Genomic DNA, 19,397 nt, shown 5'->3' with positions numbered 1-19,397 from the left:
CCAACTTGGACAACTTTCCAACAGGGGAATTCTCTCACATCAACCAAGCTCACAAAGATTGAGATCCGTAAACTAGAATGCCACTTTGTTAATTCATGGTGGGAAAGAGAACCATCAGGCAGCCCAGAAGCCCGAGGGAGCAAAATGACCAGGAAGCTGCCTAGAGTCCTGGTAAAGACAGTGAGTCAGTGGTCATCTTGGTCTCTCAGTCTCTTCTTCGTGAGCCTATTTCCTCTTTGGAAAGGTAAAAAGACTGCATTGGGTACCCATGAGGACACAGCCCCCAGACCAGACCTCCTACCAGCCTACTTGCTTAGAATTGCTAAGAGACTTGAGCTTTTGTAAAAACTGCCTAACTTCCCTGTTCCCCAAGAAGAGAAAACAGGCGAGACACCTTGAGGGGTGGGTGGTAAAGGCAAAGGAGTGGGGTTAGAGCAGAGATGAGATGCAGTTCAGAAGGAGGCCAAATGAGGAAACCACGGTCCCTCCCTGGATAAAGGGCACAAAAAAAATGACCAGAACCTATACAAGGAGACAGGGTGAGCTGGAAAATCAGCTTTCTGCTTCCTGCTTCTGGGCCCCCTCAGCAGGGATAGACCTCTGGCATGGGAAAGAGCAGGTGCATGTGGTGGGTGCCAGTCTTCCCAGGTGCCAGAGGAGGGCTGCGAGTGGAAAGGCCTATGGCCCCTTGGCTTCTCTACCAACCCAGGTCTTTTGGTTTGTGTCCATGTGTCCTACACCTGCCTTTTGGCAGGATGTCCTCTTCATACCTTTGTCTCCAACCCCATGTTACTGAGCTGCTTGAAGGCTCTTGGACATGGGATTTTAAATATCCCAGGTCAGCCTACTTAGCTGCCCCAGCAAAAATCAGATTTGATAGGGTTGAATCATGAATGAATGGGCTCATTCATTTGTCTCATGAATGACCACTTCTGGATACCAAGTTGACCACCCCCCCCCCCAGGAGAACTCAGGCTTGCTCTTAGTTTGACAGACCCAGAACTAGACAAGGTTGGGAAGGAGATACCCACTGTCCTGTCGGAGAGCAGGGGACCATGTGGATATGTAACACTGCCTCTTCTAGCCCATCACAGTTCAGAAACTCCACTTGGTCCTCGAACTTCATGCAGTAGGCAAGTGACTGGAGCCAGATGTGAGCCGAGCCCAAGTGGATGACCTCAACAGGATCCCAGAAAGGGTCATCTTCCTGAGCAACGTGGCTGTCTTCACCATCTAGGAAACGCTGGTAAAGTTCCTCCATTAGGAATTTCCTATTGATAAACTTGGCTTTTGACCAAATCCACACCTAGAAATACAATGATACATCATCAGTATTTGATTCCATCTGCTGCTCTAACAGTTCATTTCTGTGATTGTTCCCATCATGCTCTCTCTGATAGGCTGGGTTTTGGGTACCCAAGACCAATAACACTGTCATCAAACTTAGCTTTGGTGAGGTCCTACAAGAGAACTCTGTTCATTCCTGACCTGTTTTCTTCAGCATTGCTTCAGTTGCTAGATCCCAGAAAATGACTTAGAGGAAATGAAGGAGTTAGAAAACAGATCCTCCCAGGAGAAATGAAGGTTTGGGCTTGTGGTTCACATAAGGATTATCTTCAAAGATATCCATGTCTCAGTCTCTGGAACTTGTGAATATGTGACCTCAAAACAAGGAGATTAGCTTGCATTATCCAGGTGGCCCAATTTAATCACATAGACCTTAAATGTGGAAGAGGAGGCAGAAAAGAGGATCAGAGTAAGAGAGATGGTGATGGAAGTAAGGTCAGAGAGGTGCTATGTAGATGACTTTGAAGATGGGCATGAGCCAAGGAATGGTAGTGGCTCTAGAACCTTGAAAAGGCAAGAAAACATATTCTCCCCTCAAGCTTCCAGAAAGCAAAACTGGTTTCCTGATACCTTGCTTTTAGCCCAGCAAGATCTGTGCTGGACTTTCAGCCCTCTGAACTATAATAAATTTTTGTGGTCATACCCAGTGAGCAGAAAATTCAGGACAAGAACCTGGCACTGTCTGTTGCTTCAGTAGGTGAGGGCCAAGGCCTCTGTATTGCTACTGATTACTGAGAGTGAACAAAAGCATAAGCCAGAATATGAGGAATTCCAGTCAGATAATGTATTAACAATAATGAATGTCAGACCAGAAGTGGTTATTAGAGGAGTAGCCAACATGGAGGAGTAGGAAATCCCTGAGCTCACCTTCTCGCATGAGCACCCCAAATTAGAACTTCTTATTGAGAAACTATTGATGAGAAAAACCTAAAGATGCACAGAAAGAGATGGCTAGGAGTCGCAGAGATACTGTATAATCAAGACCCATACCCTCAGTGGGCTACCCAAAAGAAGATAATTTCAGTTCTAACCAAGGAGTGAGGGGTCTAAGCCCCACATCAGGCATCCTACAGTGGGAAGACAAACTCCTGGAATGTTTAGCTTTGAAAGCCAGTGGGGCTTACTTTCAGGAGAGCCAGAGGGCTGTGGAAAATGAAGACTTCATTCCTAAAGGGTGCACACACAATCCCACACATTTCAAGACCCAGGGCAGAAACACTAATATGAAAGGAGCCTGGATCAGACCCACCTACTAATCATGGAAATCCTCTCAGGCAGGAGGCAACTGCAACTCACCCTGGGGACATAGATGCTTGTGGCAGCCATGGGGCGGGGGGCGGGGGGGTATTCTATCAAGAAGACTCTGGTGCTGACAAGAACCAGAGGGACTCCTCCCTCTGGTTTATTAGCACTGGGACCTGGCCCTGCCCCTAGCCCATTGGCCCTAGTCCTAGGTCACCTCAGGTCAAGCAGGTAGTAGAAGGGGAACATCCCCAACCACCAGCAGGCTGCTGCCCAAGAATCCCCCACCCTGAGCCTCTGGCTGCCAAAGGACACAGTCCTGTGCACCAGAGGGTCCAGGACCCAGCCCCACCCACCAGGAGGTTGATACCAACTCCAGGTACCCCCAGGCCCCCACCCTGCCCATCAGTAGGCCAAAACCAGCTTAAGGACCCCCTAGGACCTTCCAACCAGAGACCCTAGGACACAGCCTCACCCACCAGCACCAGGAGGCCAACACCATCTCTGGGACCTACAGGACTCTGCAGCCAGAGACCAGGACCTAGCTTCACTAGCAGGCCAGCAGTAGCCCTAGGACACCCCCTCCCCCACTCCATGACCCCAAATCCCATCCACCAGCAAAGCAGCTCTGAGACATTTAGGCATCTCAAGAGCTGCCTCAGGATCTAGCCCCACTCATAAGTGGACTGACACCAGAGTTGGGACACCCTGGGCCCCACAGTCAGCTATATCAGGAACTTGCCCCACCCACCAGCAGGCAACAGTAGATCTGAGACCCCTAGCTTTGCAAAGAGCCACCCCAGGACCCAAGTCCACCCACTGGTGAGCCAGGACTATCTCTGGGGCTCCACAGTTAACTGCCTCATAACCTGGCCCCAACCACACATGTCTGGCAACCAACTAGACCAGGGGCCAACTATGCCTACCAAACCACCCACAGTAGTCAGCCCATTCCACACAGCCCACATAGGAAGCACCCCTATAGCATATAGCTCTGGTAATCACAGGGGAGTGTGCTGCTGAGACACATAGGATATCTCCTACAGAAAGCTCCTTCTCCAAGATTGAGAGATGTAACCAACCTACCAAATACACAGAAATAAAACAGCAATTTAGTCAAGATGAGACAACAAATAAATATGTCCCAAATGAAGGAACCACATAAAAAAAAACAAAAACAAAATGAAATGGAGATAAGCAACCAACCTATTAGAGAGTTCAAATTCAAGGTAATGATCATAAAGATGTTCAAAGAGCTCAGGAGGATAATGGAGGAACACGATGAAAAGTTTAACAAAGAGAAAATATAAAAAAGAACCAAACAGCTAAAGAGTGCAGTAACTGAAATTAAAAAAAAAAAACAAAAAAACACTAGAAGGAACCAACAGTAGATTCCTTGATACAGAGGAACAGATCAGCAAACTGGAAGAGAGAATAGTGGTCACTCAAGCTGAAAATATAAAAGAAAAAATGTTTAAAAATGAGGACAGTTTGGAGTTCTTGTCATGGAGCCGTGGAAATGAACTGACTAGGAACCATGAGGTTGTGGGTTCAATCCTTGGCCTCGCTCAGTGGGTTAAGAATCTGGCATTGCTGTGAGCTGTAGTGTAGGTCACAGATGCAGCTCGGATCCCACGTTGCTGTGGCATAGGCCAACAGCTATAGCTCCAATTAGAGCCCTAGCCTGGGAACCTCCATATGTTGCAGGTATGGCCCTTAAAAAAAAAAAAAAAAAAAAAAGGCAGTTTAAGAGATCTCTGGGACAACATCAACAATACTAACATTTGCATTATATAGGGGCCCAGAAGGAGGAGAAGAGGAGAGAAAAGGGCAGAAAATTTATTTGAAGACATCATAGCTGAAAACTTCCCTAACCTTGGAATGGAAACAGACATTCAAGTCCAAGAAGCCCAGAGAGTCCTAAACAAGATGATCTCAAATATGTACACCAAGGTACATTGTAATTAAAATGGCAAAAATTAAAGATAGAGACTCTCAAAAGCAGAAAGACAAAAGCAACAAGTTACATACAAGATAACTCCCATTAGGCTATTAACTAACTTTTTAGCAGAACCTTTGCTGGCCAGAAGGGAGTGGCATGATATATTTCAAATGATGAAAGGAAAAAAGCTCTGTGACCAAGAATAATCTACCCAGCAATGCTATAATTCAGATTTAAAGGAGAGATAAAGAGTTTTATAGACAGCCAAGAGCTAAAAGAATTCAGCACCACTAAACCAGCTTTGCATTCATGATGAAAATTCTCATCAAAGTGGTATAGAAGGAACATATCTCAACACAATAAAATGCCATTTATGAAAAATCCACAGCTAACATCCTACGTAATGGTGAAAAGCTGAAAGCCTTTCCTCTAAAATCAGGAATAAGAAAAGGATGCCTGTTACCACCTCTAATTATCACAGTATTACAAGCCCTTGCCACAGCTATCAGACAAGAAAAAGCAATAAAAGTCATCCAAACTGGAAGGGAAGATGTAAAACTGTCACAATTTGCAGATTATATAATTTGATACATAGAAAACCATAAAGTCTATACCAAAAAAAGTATTATATATATAAAATGAATTCAGTAATGTTGCAGGATACAGAAATCTGTTGCTTTCCTATACCCTGATACTGAACTATCAGAAAGAATTCAAGAAAACAATCCCATTTACAATTGTATAAGAGAGAATAAAATACCTAGGAATAAATTTAACCAAGGAGGTGAAAAATCTACACTCTGAAAATTACAAAATATTAATGAAGGAAACTGAAGATGATTTAAAGAAATAGAAAAATATCTTGTGTTCATGGATCAGAAAAATTAATACTGTTAATTAATATTATCCCAAAGCAATCTACAGATTTAGTGCAAGCCCAGCTCTATCAAAATACCCAAGACATTTTTCAGAACTAGAATAAACCATTCTAAAATTTATATGAAACCACAAAAGGCCCTAAATTGCCAAGCTATCTTGAGAAGAAAGAATAAAGATGAAGGTATGCTTCCTGACTTCAGACCATACCACAAAGCTACAGTAATCAAAACAGCAAGGTACTGGCACAAAAACAGACATATAGATCAATAGACCATAACAGAGAAGCCAGAAGCAAACCCTCTCATCGATCTTCAATTAATCTATGGAGGCAAGAATATACAATAGAAAAAAGACAGTTTCTTCAATAAGTAGTGCTGGAAAAACTGGATAGCTACACATAAAAATGAAATTATAACATTTTCTTATACCATATACAAAAATAAACTCAAAATGAATTAAAGACCTAAATGTAAGTCCTAAAACCATAAATCTCCTAGAGGAAAACATAGGTAGATCATTCTTTGACATAAATCTTAGCATTATTTTTTTGGCTCTGTTTCCTAAGCAAAAGGAACAGAATCAAAAATAAACCAATGAGGAGTTCCCATCATGGAGCAACAGAAAGGAATCTGACTAGTATCCATGAGGATGTGGGTTTGATCCCTGGCCTCACTCAGTGGGTTGGGGATCCAGCGTTGCTGTGAGCTGTGGTGTAAGTCACAGATCAGTTCAGATCTGGCATTGCTGTGACTGTGATGTGGGCTGGCAGATGTAGCCCTGATTAGACCCCTATCCTGGCAAATCCCATATGCTGCGGGTACAGCCCTAAAAAGCAAAAACAACAACAACAACAAAAACACATACATAAACAATCCAACAAACCATCAGAAGTTACTACTGCTCTACCACTACTAGCGTTTCACAGGGCTTTTGAGGAAGGTGGGGCTTCATTTGAAGAAATGTTACTAGGAGTTCCCGTCGTGGCACAGTGGTTAACGAATCTGACTAGGAACCATGAGGTGCGGGTTCGATCCCTGGCCTTGCTCAGTGGGTTAATGATCCAGCGTTGCCGTGAGCTGTGGTGTAGGTTGCAGATGCAGCTCGGATCCCGAGTTGCTGTGGCTCTGGTGTAGGCTGGTGGCTACAGCTCAGATTCGACCCCTAGCCTGGGAACCTCCATATGTCGCGGGAGCGGCCCAAGAAATAGCAAAGACAAAAAAAAAAAAAATGTTACTGGTACTTGAAGATGACAGATTAGTAAGATTTATCTCTGCATGAGAAAAAAAGGAAAACCAGAAAAAAAATGAAATTAACTAGTGCATAATCCCTTAAAAGAGAAAACCAAACATTTATGCAGAAGCTTTCTCATTGGTTATCCGCCTACGACAAGGATGCCAGGTTGACGCAAAAGAGCCATCTCAGGAGGCACCCAGGCGCTCAGCTCTCCCTTATAGCACAGGGAATAAAATGTGAAAACACTGCCTTGCATTCTATTTCTGGTAACGGCAGGCTGTCATTCCAGTGATCCTTCTGCTAACAATAAAAAAGGCTGAATAAAATATTTTTCAAACCATCTTTAAGCTGTAATAATAAACAAACAGTAAAAAAAAATTAATAATGGGAGTTCTTTGGTGCCACAGCAGGTTAAGGATCCGGTGTTGTCACTGCTATAGCTCCTGTGGCACAGGTTTGATCTCTGGTCTAGGAACTTCTGCACAATGTTGACATGGCCTAAAAAGAAGAAAAAATGAATCAAATGGAAAAAAATGTTTTAGAAAACTAAAAATCTCCTTTAAGCAAGACCTGACAAGACAGTAAACTGCTGAACAAATTCAAGGGAAGTGCCTGGCCCCAGAGAAGCATGTGGGATACTGGCTCACCAGAGCTTCTTTGCCCAGGTGGTAAGTGACAGAATAAACAAAAACGAAATCACGTGCACACTGAACGTTCAGCTCTGTCCCCAGCACCTGGAAGATATGGAACCCGTGGTACCTGGTTGTATGGACCCAGGCATTTACCACGAGAACACACACATTCATAACCTTTTCTCTATTTGTCCTATTTCACAATTTTAAAAAGTTTTAAAAGATGGGGGTTGACCTAGAAAATTCTGGCAACTTTAGGGCAAGGAGCAAAAGAGTTAAACCAGGCCTCATGGGACCTGGCGTAGACAGCAAGGCTGACTTTCCAGGATGTGGGGTCTTACAGGAGACCCTCCCACGTCACATGGAGACCCCTGAGAGCAACACGGGGAATGTGAGCAACACAGGGAACCAGCAGCCAACGTGCTGCTATGGTTTGAAGGTTTGTGTGCCTCCCAAATTCATAGATTGCTTCCATACCCCCAGCGTGTGGCCTTTGGGGGTGATTAGGTCATGAGGATGGAGGCCACATGATGGCATTAGTGTCCTTGTAAAAGAGACCCCCACCCCAGAGAGCTCCCGGGTGGACTGACACACGTGTCTCCCTTTCCTCCAACCTTAGGGGATTAAGAGGAAGCCACCGTGGTGCTGGTCAGAGGGAAAGAAGGAAAAAAACAGGAACACATCTTAGGAGTTTGTGGCTCAGGAATGGCCTTGCTCGGGGTTGCTCCCTGGAGGCCCACAGCACAGGGCCAGTGAAACTCGAGTGGTGGCCTCGGTGTCCCCAGCACCTGGCAGACATAGAGCCCATTGAACCGGGTCCTAGGGACCCAAGCGTTTACCACATGAACGCATACATTCGTAACTTTTTCTCTGCCCTATTTCACAATTTTAAAAAGTTTTAAAAGATGGGTCTTGACCTAAAAAATTCTGGCAACATTAGGGCAACGAGCAGAAAAGTTAAACCCAAAGAAGCATCAGTTAGTTGCTCAGTAAGAGCAGATCATCCAATGGCCAAAAAGTCCCAGCCACAGCCAGCCCCTCCTCTAGGGGCATGTTTGCCACAGGCCTGATGGTGAAGGAGGCACATGAGCACCGAACACTGGGAGAGAGCAGCCCACCCCAGCCTGAGAGCTGGGGGCACATCCTCTGAAGATACTCTAAGCCATGAGCAACTGGCTGGAGGGCTGCTCCAAAGGCATGGGGACACTGCTCTCTTTTGACAGGCAGACGGAGGGGAAACGGATCCTCGGTGCCTAAGAAGGACCTTCCTGATGGGGAGCAAAGTCAAACATGGGGCTGGGCCCACCAGTGGAGCCCATAAAACGGCCTCCCCCAGAGTCTCACAGAAACTGGTTCAGAACAGCGGTCTTCACAGACACCAGTAGCAGCTGGACACACTTTCAGGCTCCCTTCTGTACCAAAGTCTTGGAGTCATGATAAAAATAAACAGCCGGGGGTTCCTGTCGAGGCCCAGCGGTTAATGAATCTAACTAGGAGGCATGAAGTTGCGGGTTCAGTCCCTGGCCTTGGTCAGTGGGTTAAGGATCCGGTGTTGCCATGAGCTGTGATGTAGGTTGCTCGGATCCCGCGTTGCTGTGTCTCTGGTGTAGGCCGGCAGCTACAGCTCTGATTTGACCCCTAGCCTGGGAATCTCCATATGCCGTGGCAATGGCCCAAGAAATGGCAAAAAATAAATAAATAAATAAATAAATAAATAAATAAATAAATAAAAATAAATAGATGGTGGGAGTTCCTGTTGTGGCTGAGCAGTAACAAACCCGACCTAGTATCCATGAGGGACATGGGTTTGATCCCTGGCCTCACTGTGTTAAGGATCCAGCGTTGCCATGAGCTGTAGTGTAGATTATTAATGCGGCTCAGATCCCACGCTGCTGTGGCTGTGGTGTAGGCTGGCAACTGAAGCTCCAATTGGACCCTTAGCCTAGGAACCTCCATATACCTTGTGTGCAGCCCTAAAAAAAAAAAAACAAAAGAAATAAAAACAGAAAAAAGAAGAAAGCATTAACTGCCCATAGGTGGGAGAGATCCCAGGCCTTGGATCTGTGGGGGGAGGGGAGGCACAGAGGAGGGTCCCCAGGGTCTGTCCCCAGAATCCTGCTCAAACTTGGGAGACACCTGGCCCCTTTGCTGGGTCTGCACAGGCTGCAGCAGGTAAAGCAAACCAGGGTCCCCAGGAAACTCTCCAGAAACCCCTATGAAGACTGTCGCCCACCCCAGGGGCAGCCTTACCTGGTGAGTCTGACGGTTAGTCACCTTCACCGTGACCTCTTTTTGAAGGTCATAGCCCCTGGAGTCTGATGATGCTAAATTCTTCACTTTGAGCTCCATTTTAAGTCCCTGGTAAGAAAACCACCTCTACTAAATCATTCTGCCTTTATCAGCCTACCCCGCCTCTGCAATGTATTTTTCCTGCTCTCCACACGCAGGCTTCCTGAAAGAGGGTCCCTCCTCTCCTTAACTCCCTCCTAGAGAAACGACAAAGCACCAGAATTTCTCCACAGTACCCACACAGTTCCTATGACGCGGGTCCCGTGTCACCAGGGAGCCACCCCCAACCCAGGCCTTCTCTGTGGCAGAGAAGCCATCGAGGTGCCTGCACCCAGAGAGGCCACCTTGGAGGACGGCCTGGGCCGGGTGGCCATGGAGAGCAAGCAGTGGTCTGGGGTCCTGATGGCCCCGGAGCCAGCGGGGCCAGAGGTGGAAGGAATGGCTCGAGGCTGGACCGGGAGGCCGGGACCAGGGAGGCCGCGGGGCTGTCGCTCGCGTACTGCGGGCTCTCGCGCAAAGCACCTCCTGCCCCAGGCCCGCCCGTCTGCGTGTCTCCACCATGATGCCGGTTCTCCAAGGGCAGTCGGAGGGAGGGGTGTGTGGAACCTGGTCTCCGAGGCCGTTTCTGGAGTTTCCTAGCCTTACCTTCCCCAGCTCTTCGCTCATCTGATTGGCTTCTGCAACGAGTGGCATCAGTTTGACATAGTCCTGGAACACGGCCAGGACGCTGGGGTCCACCTTCGCGTCCCCACCGTGCAGCGCTCCTGGGGACGAGCGGAGAGGAAGGGACGTCACCCACTGCTGCTGGGATGCTTCTCAGCCGCGAATAAACGCATGGGGTCGCTGGTCCCTCTTTCCGTGGTTCATTCAGTTCCTCGAATATTTGACTGAATCCCGCTTGGCGATGCCTCGTGTGTGTCAGGATCTCTCAACAATTCAGGGGCTCCCCGCCCTGAAGCCTGGGCCCCGGAATTCCCACCCACCCCCACCCCGATAGTCCTCACTGGCGCCCAGCGCCTTCAACCCAGGCTCTCTGGGACTTGTTCAGCCTCATTGTGCTGCCAGCCCTGGGCCAAGACGCAAGTGTGCCGGCGGCCCTGTGAGTAAGTGAATGAAGAGCTGGGTACCCAGGCTTTTTTGGTGGCACAGGTCCTGTTCGCTCAGCTTTGGTCAGGAACTTGCAGAAAATGAACAAGGAGGTGAATTTCAAATCCATTTTTTTTGTTGAAATTCTGCAGGAAGATCTTTGGTAAAGGAAAAAGGGAGGAACCATTCGCACATATGTAGGTGCACCCACAGCTCTCAACGCAGGAGTTTTTGGGTGTGTTTTGTTTTTGTTTTTTGCTTTTTAGGGGTGCAGGTGTAACATATGGAGGTTCCCAGGCTAGAGGTCGAATTGGAGCTGCAGCTGGCAGCCTACACCACAGCCACAGCAACACCGGATCCTTAACCCACTGAGCGAGGCCAAGGATCCAACTCGCATCCTCATGGGTACCAGTCAGGTTCCTAAGCCACTGAGCCACAATGGAAACTCCTCCAGGCATGAGTTTCCATGGCAAGTTCAGGCAGAGTGTGCACTGGAGGGGAGCAAAGGCACGAGTGACCTGAGACTCTCCTTCCTTGGGAAGCAGAGACCCTGGTGCTGCCCAGGGCCCTGGTAGCTGGGCCTCCACTGAGGGGCGTGAGCAGATGCCTGGGGAGGGGGGAGAGAGGGGAGGGAAGGTGGTCAGGAGGCTCCATCTGAGCCGAGGGGAGACATGAATGAGGCAGACACCAGAGCTCCTTCTGACCAGGAAGCCCAGGTTGTTGGGGGTGGCAGGTGGGCGGAGAGGATGAGGGGAAGCTTTGACCCAGAAATCCAGGGCACTCCTTTGCTCACTGCTGGGTCCCCAGGGCTTAGAGCCATATCTGGCACCTAGTCAGAGCTCAGTAAATACTTGTGGAATGAGTATAAATGAACGGACAAAGAAGAGGGGAAAAAAATCCCAGTTAGAGCTTATATTCTCATGTGGACAAAGGAATAATAATCAAATGAACTAAGAATAAAATAATTTCAAAATGTGACAAATGCTATGAAAGAAATACAGTTAAGTAAGAAAGAGTAAACAAATGAAGCCAAGCAAAGGGAAGATCTACCTGAGCAAGTGATGTCTGAGCTGAGAGAGGAAAGATGAGAAAGAAGACGCAAAGGAAAACAAGCAGCAAGTGCAAAGGTCCTGAGGCAGAAAGGGCTCAGTGTGTTGGAGGAGCAACATAGAGACCAGCAAGGTTCAAAGTAGGGTAAAGAAAAAGTGGTGTGAGATGAGGTTGAAGAGGAAGCCTGTGATACAGGGCCTTCAAGACCATGCTAAAGAGTGTGCATTTTATTCTATGGATTTTGAGAAGTTTTGCTGGTTTTTTGTTTTTGTTTTTGCTTTTTAGGGCCACACTTGTGGCATGTGGAAGTTCCCAGGCTAGGGGTCAAATTGGAACTCCAGCTGCCGGCCTACACCACAGTCACAGCAACACCAGATCTGAGCCACGTCTGCAATCTACACCACAGCTCACAGCAATGCTGGATCCTTAACCCACTGAGCAAGGCCAGGGATCAAACCTGCATCCTCATGGATACAGATTTGTCTCTTCTGAGCCACAATGGGAACTCGGGATCTTAAGAAGATCTTATGAATATTTTTTTAGCCCGAGAATACCATGATCTGATGAGTTCAGTGGGGCTACACTGTTCAGGGAAGAGAAGATGATGGCTTTCCCTGAAATGGTGGCCCCAGGAGGATGGAGAAAAGGCAAACTGGGCGAAGAAGTGAAGAAGCGAGGGAGGCTAGATTTTTGGCTTGAGCAGTTTGCCCAAATGGTAAGTCCTGACTCTGAGAAGAGGCTTGGGGTGAGAGAGGAGTCAAGGCTCTGTTCTGGACACTTCCGTGTTGACATGCCTGAGAATCATGCAAGCAGAGATAACAAAGTAGCTGCAGGAGGTCCCATCATGGCTCAGCAGGAACAAACCTGACTAGTAACCACGAGGACTCAGGTCTGACCCCTGGCGTCCCTCAGTGGGTTAAGGATCCAGTGTTGCTGTGAGCTGTGGTGTAGATTGTAGATGTGGCTTAGATTCTGAGTTGCTGTGGCTGTGGTATAGGCCAGTGGCTACAGCTCTGATTGGAAACTTTCATATGCTGCATGTGTGGCCCTAAAAAAGACAGGAAAAAAAAAAAAAAAGAGGATTTCCTGTCGTGGCACAGTGGTTAACGAATCCGACTAGGAATCATGAGGTTGCAGGTCCGATCCCTGGCCTCGCTCAATGGGTTAAGATCCAGCGTTGCCCTGAGCTCTGGTGTAGGTTGCAGATGCAGCTCGGATCCCGAGTTGCTGTGGCTCTGGTGTAGGCTGGTGGCTACAGCTCAGATTCGACTCCTAGCCTGGGAACCTCCATATGCCGTGGGAGTGGCTCAAGAAAAGGCAAAAAGACAAAAAGACAAAAAAAAAAAGAAGCAGCAGCAGCAGCAGCTAGATCGAGGTATCAAGAGATACCCAGAGGAGGGCGAGGAGCAGGGGAGCTGAGGGCTGATAGCATGGGTGGCGCTCAGAGCCACGGAGAGCGATGAGAGCACAGAGGGGAAAGCCGCTGTCTAGAGAAGAGTCCGAAGCTCAGAGAAGCCCGAGGTCCAAGAGTCCCAAGGCCCCAGCTCCGGGGCACTTGAAATCTCAAATGGGTTAGAGGAGGAGGAGCCAGGAAAGGAAATGTGGAAGAAGTGGCCTAGAAGAAAACCAGGACAACACGTGCCAAGAGTAAGACATTTCAAAAAGGAGAGAGGACTCTACTGGGTATGATGCCACCGAGACCTCAGTAAGATGCGAGAAGGCACGTGCCTGCTAGACTTGGGACACGGAGGGCAGAGGCCAAGGCATGGTGGGGACCGAAGACAGACTGGGGATGAGAAAGTGGAAACAACTGACCTGTTTTCCATAAAAGGGAACAAAAAGCAATATGGCAGAAGCCAGAGGGAGATGTGGGTCCAGGTAGGGCTTTGTTTGTTTTGCTTTTTTGCAGCATGTGGAAATTCCTAGGCTAGGGGTGGAATCAGAGCTCCAGTTGCTGGCCTGCACCACAGCTCATGGCAACCATGGATCCTTACCCCACTAAGCAAGGCCAGAGATTGAGTCTGTATCCTCACGGATAATATCAGGTTCATTACCGCTGAGCCACAACGGGAACTCCCTGTTTGTTTGTTTTTATGGTGGAAGATAGAAGAGCATGTAATGGAATGGCCGACGGAGAGCATTTAGCGATGCACGACGGGGTGGGGCGGGGTGGGCAGACTCTTCAGAGACGGATGCTTGAGAAGAAGTGAGGTGTGGAATCCACAGGGCAGATGGAGAAAAATGGACATATAGATTCTAAATTTCCTCACCAAGGGAAAGATAAAATAAACACTGGGATTGGCGGTATTAATATGAATTTACAGTTTTATAAATACAGATGAAGCTATAATCTGTGAGTGGAAGCCATGTATCCATATAGCAGTTTACACACCCAGCATGAGATCTTGATTTATAAAAGTCATTCTCCAACAAAAGGATTCAGGACCCTTGGAGAAATGATTGACACCAGAGCTGCAACTGAGAGCCCATAAGATGAACCTGAAAATTTTTTGATGACAGAAAGTAAGCTAGTGCTTAAAGAATGATAAGCAATGTTGGGAAGACACAAAATATAGTTTGAAAGAAGCTCCCAGGGTTCCCGATGTGGCTCAGTGAGTTAAGAACCCAACTAGTATCCATGAGGATACGGATTCAATCCCTGGCCTCACTCCATGGGTTAAGGATCTGGTGTTGTATTGCCACAAGCTGAAGTGTAGGTCACAGATGTGGCTCAGGTCTGTGGTACAGACCAGCAGCTGCAGCTCCAATTGGACCCCTAGCCTGGGAACTTCCATATGCTGCGGGTATGGTTTTAAAAAAAAGAGGAAAGAAAAAAAGAAAGGAACTCCCATCAGCCAAATCTAGGAAAATTTGCTTATCAAAATAAATTATAAAAGCAACAGATTATAACTTATTGAGTAAAACCAGGCTCACATTGACATAAATCAATGAATAAATACGAAAGCAAGCTTATTTCTTACAGTAACATTTTTTCAAATAACTGTAGAAGAAATGGTGGAGCTAGAAATTTACCAGTTGACAAAAATCATACTAATAATCCAATGATCAAAGGGTGATAAAATTAGTGGATGAAAGTGGGATGGGGTATAGGATTTCCACATTTCAAAGTCTCTCCCCATAAAATAGTTATTAATTTAAAGCATAGGGAGTTTCCAGTGTGGCTCAGCAGGAACAAACCTGACTAGTATCCATGAGGATGCAGATTCCATCCCTGGCCTTGCTCAGTGGGTTAAGGATCCAGGGTTGCCATGAGCTGTGGTGTAAGCTGGCAGCTGCAACTCTGATTCGACCCCTAGTCTGGGAACTTCCATATGCTGCAGTTGTGGCCCTAAAAAAAAAAGAAAAAAAATAAGATTAGTAATTTTACAGTGGGGAAAACTGGCAGACACCACCTTAACCAAGGGATCACAATTAATATCACCAAAAAGGGACACTCGACACCACGCTGCCTTGCCACATTGAGGCTCAGAGGATACAGTATCACTTTGCTGGCAGTCCTGCCCAAAACCTACCACCTCAACCCTGTCATGAGGAAACATCATAAAAACCCAAACGCAAGAACACTGTATAAAATTAACTTTACTCTTCAAAAATTTCAAGGTCGTGAAAGACAAAAACAAACCTGATGAACTGTTCCAGATTTAAGGAGATCAAAGAGATGTGACAACTAAGTATGGTCCTGAAGTAGACCCTGGACCCCAATTTTTTTATAATGGAAATTACTGAAACAGTTAAATATGAGCAAAACTCATAGATGAAGTAATAGTATCATATCAGTATTAATTCTCTGATTTTGATCATTGTACTCTAGTTATGTGAAAGAATGTCCTTTGCCTTAGGAAGTATACAGGGATATATTTAAGGATGGGAGAGGGAGTGGAGGGGCTGGGAGTTTGGGGTTAGGAGATGTAAACAATAGCATTTGGAGTGGATAAGTGATGAGATTCTGCTCTATAGCTCAAGGAACTATATCTGATCACTTGGGATGGAACATGATGGAGGAAAATGTGAAAAAAGGGTGTGTACATATATGTATAACTGGGTTACTTTGCTGTACAGAAGAAATTGACAGAAATCATGCCAATCATCCAATGATCAAAGGATGATAAAATTGTAAATCAACAATAACAAAAACATTAAAAAAAAAGAACTTCAGAAATTTAAAATTTCTAAAAAAAAAAGGATAAAGAAGCATCATGTTTGTATCTTACATTCAAATGGTTCAGGGGAGTTTCCACTGTGGCTCATCAGGTTAAAGACCTCTTATAGTATCGGTGACAATGCAGATTCGATCCCTGGCCTTGCTCAGGGATTAAGGATCCCAAATTGCTGCAAGCTGTGGTGTAGGTTACAGATGAGGATTGGATCCGGTGTTGCTGTGGCTGTGGTGTAGGCCAGTAGCTGCAGCTCAGATTCGACTCCTAGCCTGGGAACTGCCATATGCTATAGGTGCAGCCCCAAAAAGAAAAAGGTTCAGAAAAAATTATAAATATAAATGTATATATATATATATATATAAACACATACATAATAAAGCAAATATCAAATATTAAAACAGGAAATTTGAGTGGAGTGTGTTTGAGAGTTCCACGCACTCCTGTAGATACTTTTCTGTCCCTTTCAAGAAATGTCAGGGTTAAGAATTACCTACAAAATGTTTCCAGCCACGGCAAGGAGCTCCAGGAAACTGGGGCAGATGGCGTCTGAGCTGAGAGGACAGGCTGGCTGAGCACGGCCAGCTAACTGTGCCCATGAGAGAGCCACACAGTGACCACAAAAGAAAAGGTTTCAGGGGCAAAGAACTGTCAAGAAAAGTCATCCAAAACCTGGAAATAAGGTGGAAGGATGACTGCCCTTTAATGTCCTGGCAGAGCCTGTGTCAGGAGCCTCTGGTTCCCTCGGGGAACTGTGCAGGTGTGTGTACACTCATTCCTGACCAAGGATTAGGGCCCACTCTGAGCTGACCGATGCGAATTTACAGCAAGCCGGTGCAGTGAAATGAATTTTTGTCCAGGAGATTAATGGCCCTGAAGGCATTGCTTAGTGCTGCCCAAGCCAGCAATCCCATTTCAGCGCCCTCCTCTCTCCTCCTGGGAACCGTCTTGACCCTGATTCACAGGGGAAGGGTTTTATAAATTAAATACATCTTTAACATGTGCTCATTCTACATGTGCAGGGAAATCGTATTTTAGCTTTCTCAACATTATACTTTGACACAATGAAAGATGATTTTCTTAAGGACAGCTACCCACAGGGCAAGCGGTTGCTTTCACACCTGCCCACGGAAAATGCCAGAGGTCGGCCTGGGGCCACTCACCAAGCTTGTCCACGCTCACGCCCTCCGCGGCTGCTCTCTCCAACTGGAAAAAGTCATAATCGAATCTGCTCAAGTCCTCACTGCCTCGCTCAGAAGGAAAGCCGATGTAGAGGTAGGCGCTGTTGGATCCCAAAATAATTCGGTCCTAGAGAGGAAACCCACGACTCAGAGTTAGGAGGGGGTAGGGGGCGGGGTCAGCCTGCTCCTCTGGGTTCAATCAGCAGACCTTGTGACTCCTGTACGCAAGGGAGAGACCCACACACAAGAGGGAGGAAGGGGGAAAGGATCCCTCTTGCTTCTAAATTATTAAAAAAAAAAAAAAGAAGCAAGAGGCATCAAGGAGAGCCCGCACAAAGAAGCAAGAGGCTTGTAAATAATTTATTTAAAAATTTTTAAATTATAGTTGACTTACAAGCCTCTTGCTTCTTTGTGCGGGCTCTCCTTGATGTCTTCCTTTATCCCACAGGCACTGGGAGTCAGTAGGGACCAGGGAGACCCCCGCCCCCACCCAGGACTTGATACCCTAACATGCAGTCACATCATCCTGCAAAGGATGCTGGGAAGGAAGGGGCGGGGCTTCCGCAGAGTGAACGCCTGGGTTTACACTGGGGCTCAGAGAAGACCTCTGCCCACGTGCACTAAATAGGCGACCCTTCAAGTGTGCTAAGCTGCCGTGAGGCAGAGAAAGCTGCTGAGGACCAGAGCCTGGGACGGTTGAGTGTTCCAAGGGTTGTGCGACCAGGGGAAGCCCCGGCAGAGCATGAGTGCAGGGGGGCAGAGATGGGCCGGCTTGCTCACATGTCCTAAAAGGGAGACACTCAAGGATTTCCAAGATGGGAGCAGTCTGATTCAACGAGCTGATCCGAAAGGCATGGGGAGGGGTCTGGAGCCGGTGTGGTGCTGAGGCTCAGGCCAGGGGGGTGGGAGGAGACAGGGAGAGCTTGGTGTTGGCAAGATGCTGGCAGTCCCTCTCAATGACAGGTTTTAAAAATCTACAATGTCAGGAGCTCCTGTCCTGGCGCAGTGGAAATGAACCCAACTAGTATCCATGAGGATGCAGGTTCAATCCCTGGCCTCAATCAGTGGGTTAAGGATCCAGTGCTGCCATGAACTGAGGTGTAGGTCGCAAACATGGCTCGGATCCTGCATTGCTGTGGCTGTGGTGTAGGCCAGCAGCTGCAGCTCTGATTCAACTTCTAGCCTAGGAACGTCCATATGAAGGAGGTGCAGCTCTAAAAACCAAAACAAAACCAAACAAAAACCCTGCAATGCCATACATGGTTATAGCTGGAAGGATCTCAGCGTTCACCTAGTTTCCCCCTCTCTGCTTTATCGTTAAGGTCCAGGAAGGTGAAATGACTTCTCCAGAAAGCACAGCGAGTTAGTATCTGGTCTCTCGACTCCACAGCTGTGACCTTGTCATTACAGTGTCCCATAGCAGGGGGACAATGGGGCATAGCACCCAGCCGTGCCACCCTCATTCTGGGTCCCTCTGGGCCGGTCAGGCTTAGGGAAGCCTCTGGCTCCACGGGAGAGTTTACCAGATGCCGCAGCTTCGTCTTGGTTGTGATGGGGACCCCGTTAACGATGACCTTGCATTTGCCGTGTGGGGTCACCATCACTTTGCCATCCGAATTCGTGAAGGAAGCGTGTTTATCTGAAATTCTAAAAAAACAAGAACATGTCTAAGTGGCCAAATAAATTATGATTTTCGTGAACAGTTTCTGTCACGCTTTCTTATTTGCACAACTGGGTACAGCCTACAGCTGCCTCGGAAGGCCCGCGGGGCTCCAGTGTGCTGTGGTCAGTGGGTGCGGAAGGGACCCCACACTCAAGTGTGGAGACAACAAAGCAAACGTTTATTGGCAGAACCAACACCACCGAGTACCCCTGGCTGCAAGGAGCCAGGAGACATAGGGTCAAGTGAGAGCCCTCAGAGACCCCACAGGCTGGTGGGATTGAGTGGAGGGGAAATGAAAAGAGGGGTGTTGTTTCAGGAGTGACACCTGCGAAGGTGACTTAATAATGAGCCTGCATTTTTTTCTGTTTTATCTTTTTAGGACCACACCTGTGGCATATGAAAGTTTCCAGGCTAGGGGCTGAATCAGAGATGCCACTGCCAGCCTACACCACAGCCACAGCAACACTAGATCTGAGCCACATCTGCAACCTACACTGCAGCCCATGGCAACGCTGGATCCTTAACCCACTGAGCAAGGCCAGTGATCGAACCTGCGTCCTCATGGATACTACTCAGGTTCATTACCACCGAGACACAATGGAAATGTTTATGGGTCTTTACACATATCCAGACTTGAGATGTTACAAGATTTGGGGTGGGTATCGGAGGTGTCACACT

At 47.2% G+C, this 19,397-nt stretch overlaps 1 protein-coding gene across 1 annotated transcript in view; it reads right to left on the bottom strand.

Annotated features, from left to right (window-relative positions):
- The window catches only part of LOC125112447 (kinesin-like protein KIF28P), a 72,244-nt gene that overhangs the window by 28,016 nt on the left and 24,831 nt on the right, over positions 1–19,397 (bottom strand). The window contains exons 13-17 of the mRNA XM_047754628.1: positions 18,580–18,703; positions 17,039–17,183; positions 10,210–10,328; positions 9,526–9,633; positions 1,032–1,306 (exon numbers count right to left, since the gene is read on the bottom strand). Coding sequence (XP_047610584.1) covers positions 1,032–1,306; positions 9,526–9,633; positions 10,210–10,328; positions 17,039–17,183; positions 18,580–18,703 — 771 coding nt within the window. The remainder of the gene's footprint in view (positions 1–1,031; positions 1,307–9,525; positions 9,634–10,209; positions 10,329–17,038; positions 17,184–18,579; positions 18,704–19,397) is intronic.

Source organism: Phacochoerus africanus, chromosome 12, assembly GCF_016906955.1.
Source record: "Phacochoerus africanus isolate WHEZ1 chromosome 12, ROS_Pafr_v1, whole genome shotgun sequence".
Lineage (NCBI taxonomy): Eukaryota > Metazoa > Chordata > Mammalia > Artiodactyla > Suidae > Phacochoerus > Phacochoerus africanus.
The sequence above is the reverse complement of the archived record's forward strand: the minus strand, read 5'-3'. Positions and strand labels throughout refer to the sequence as shown.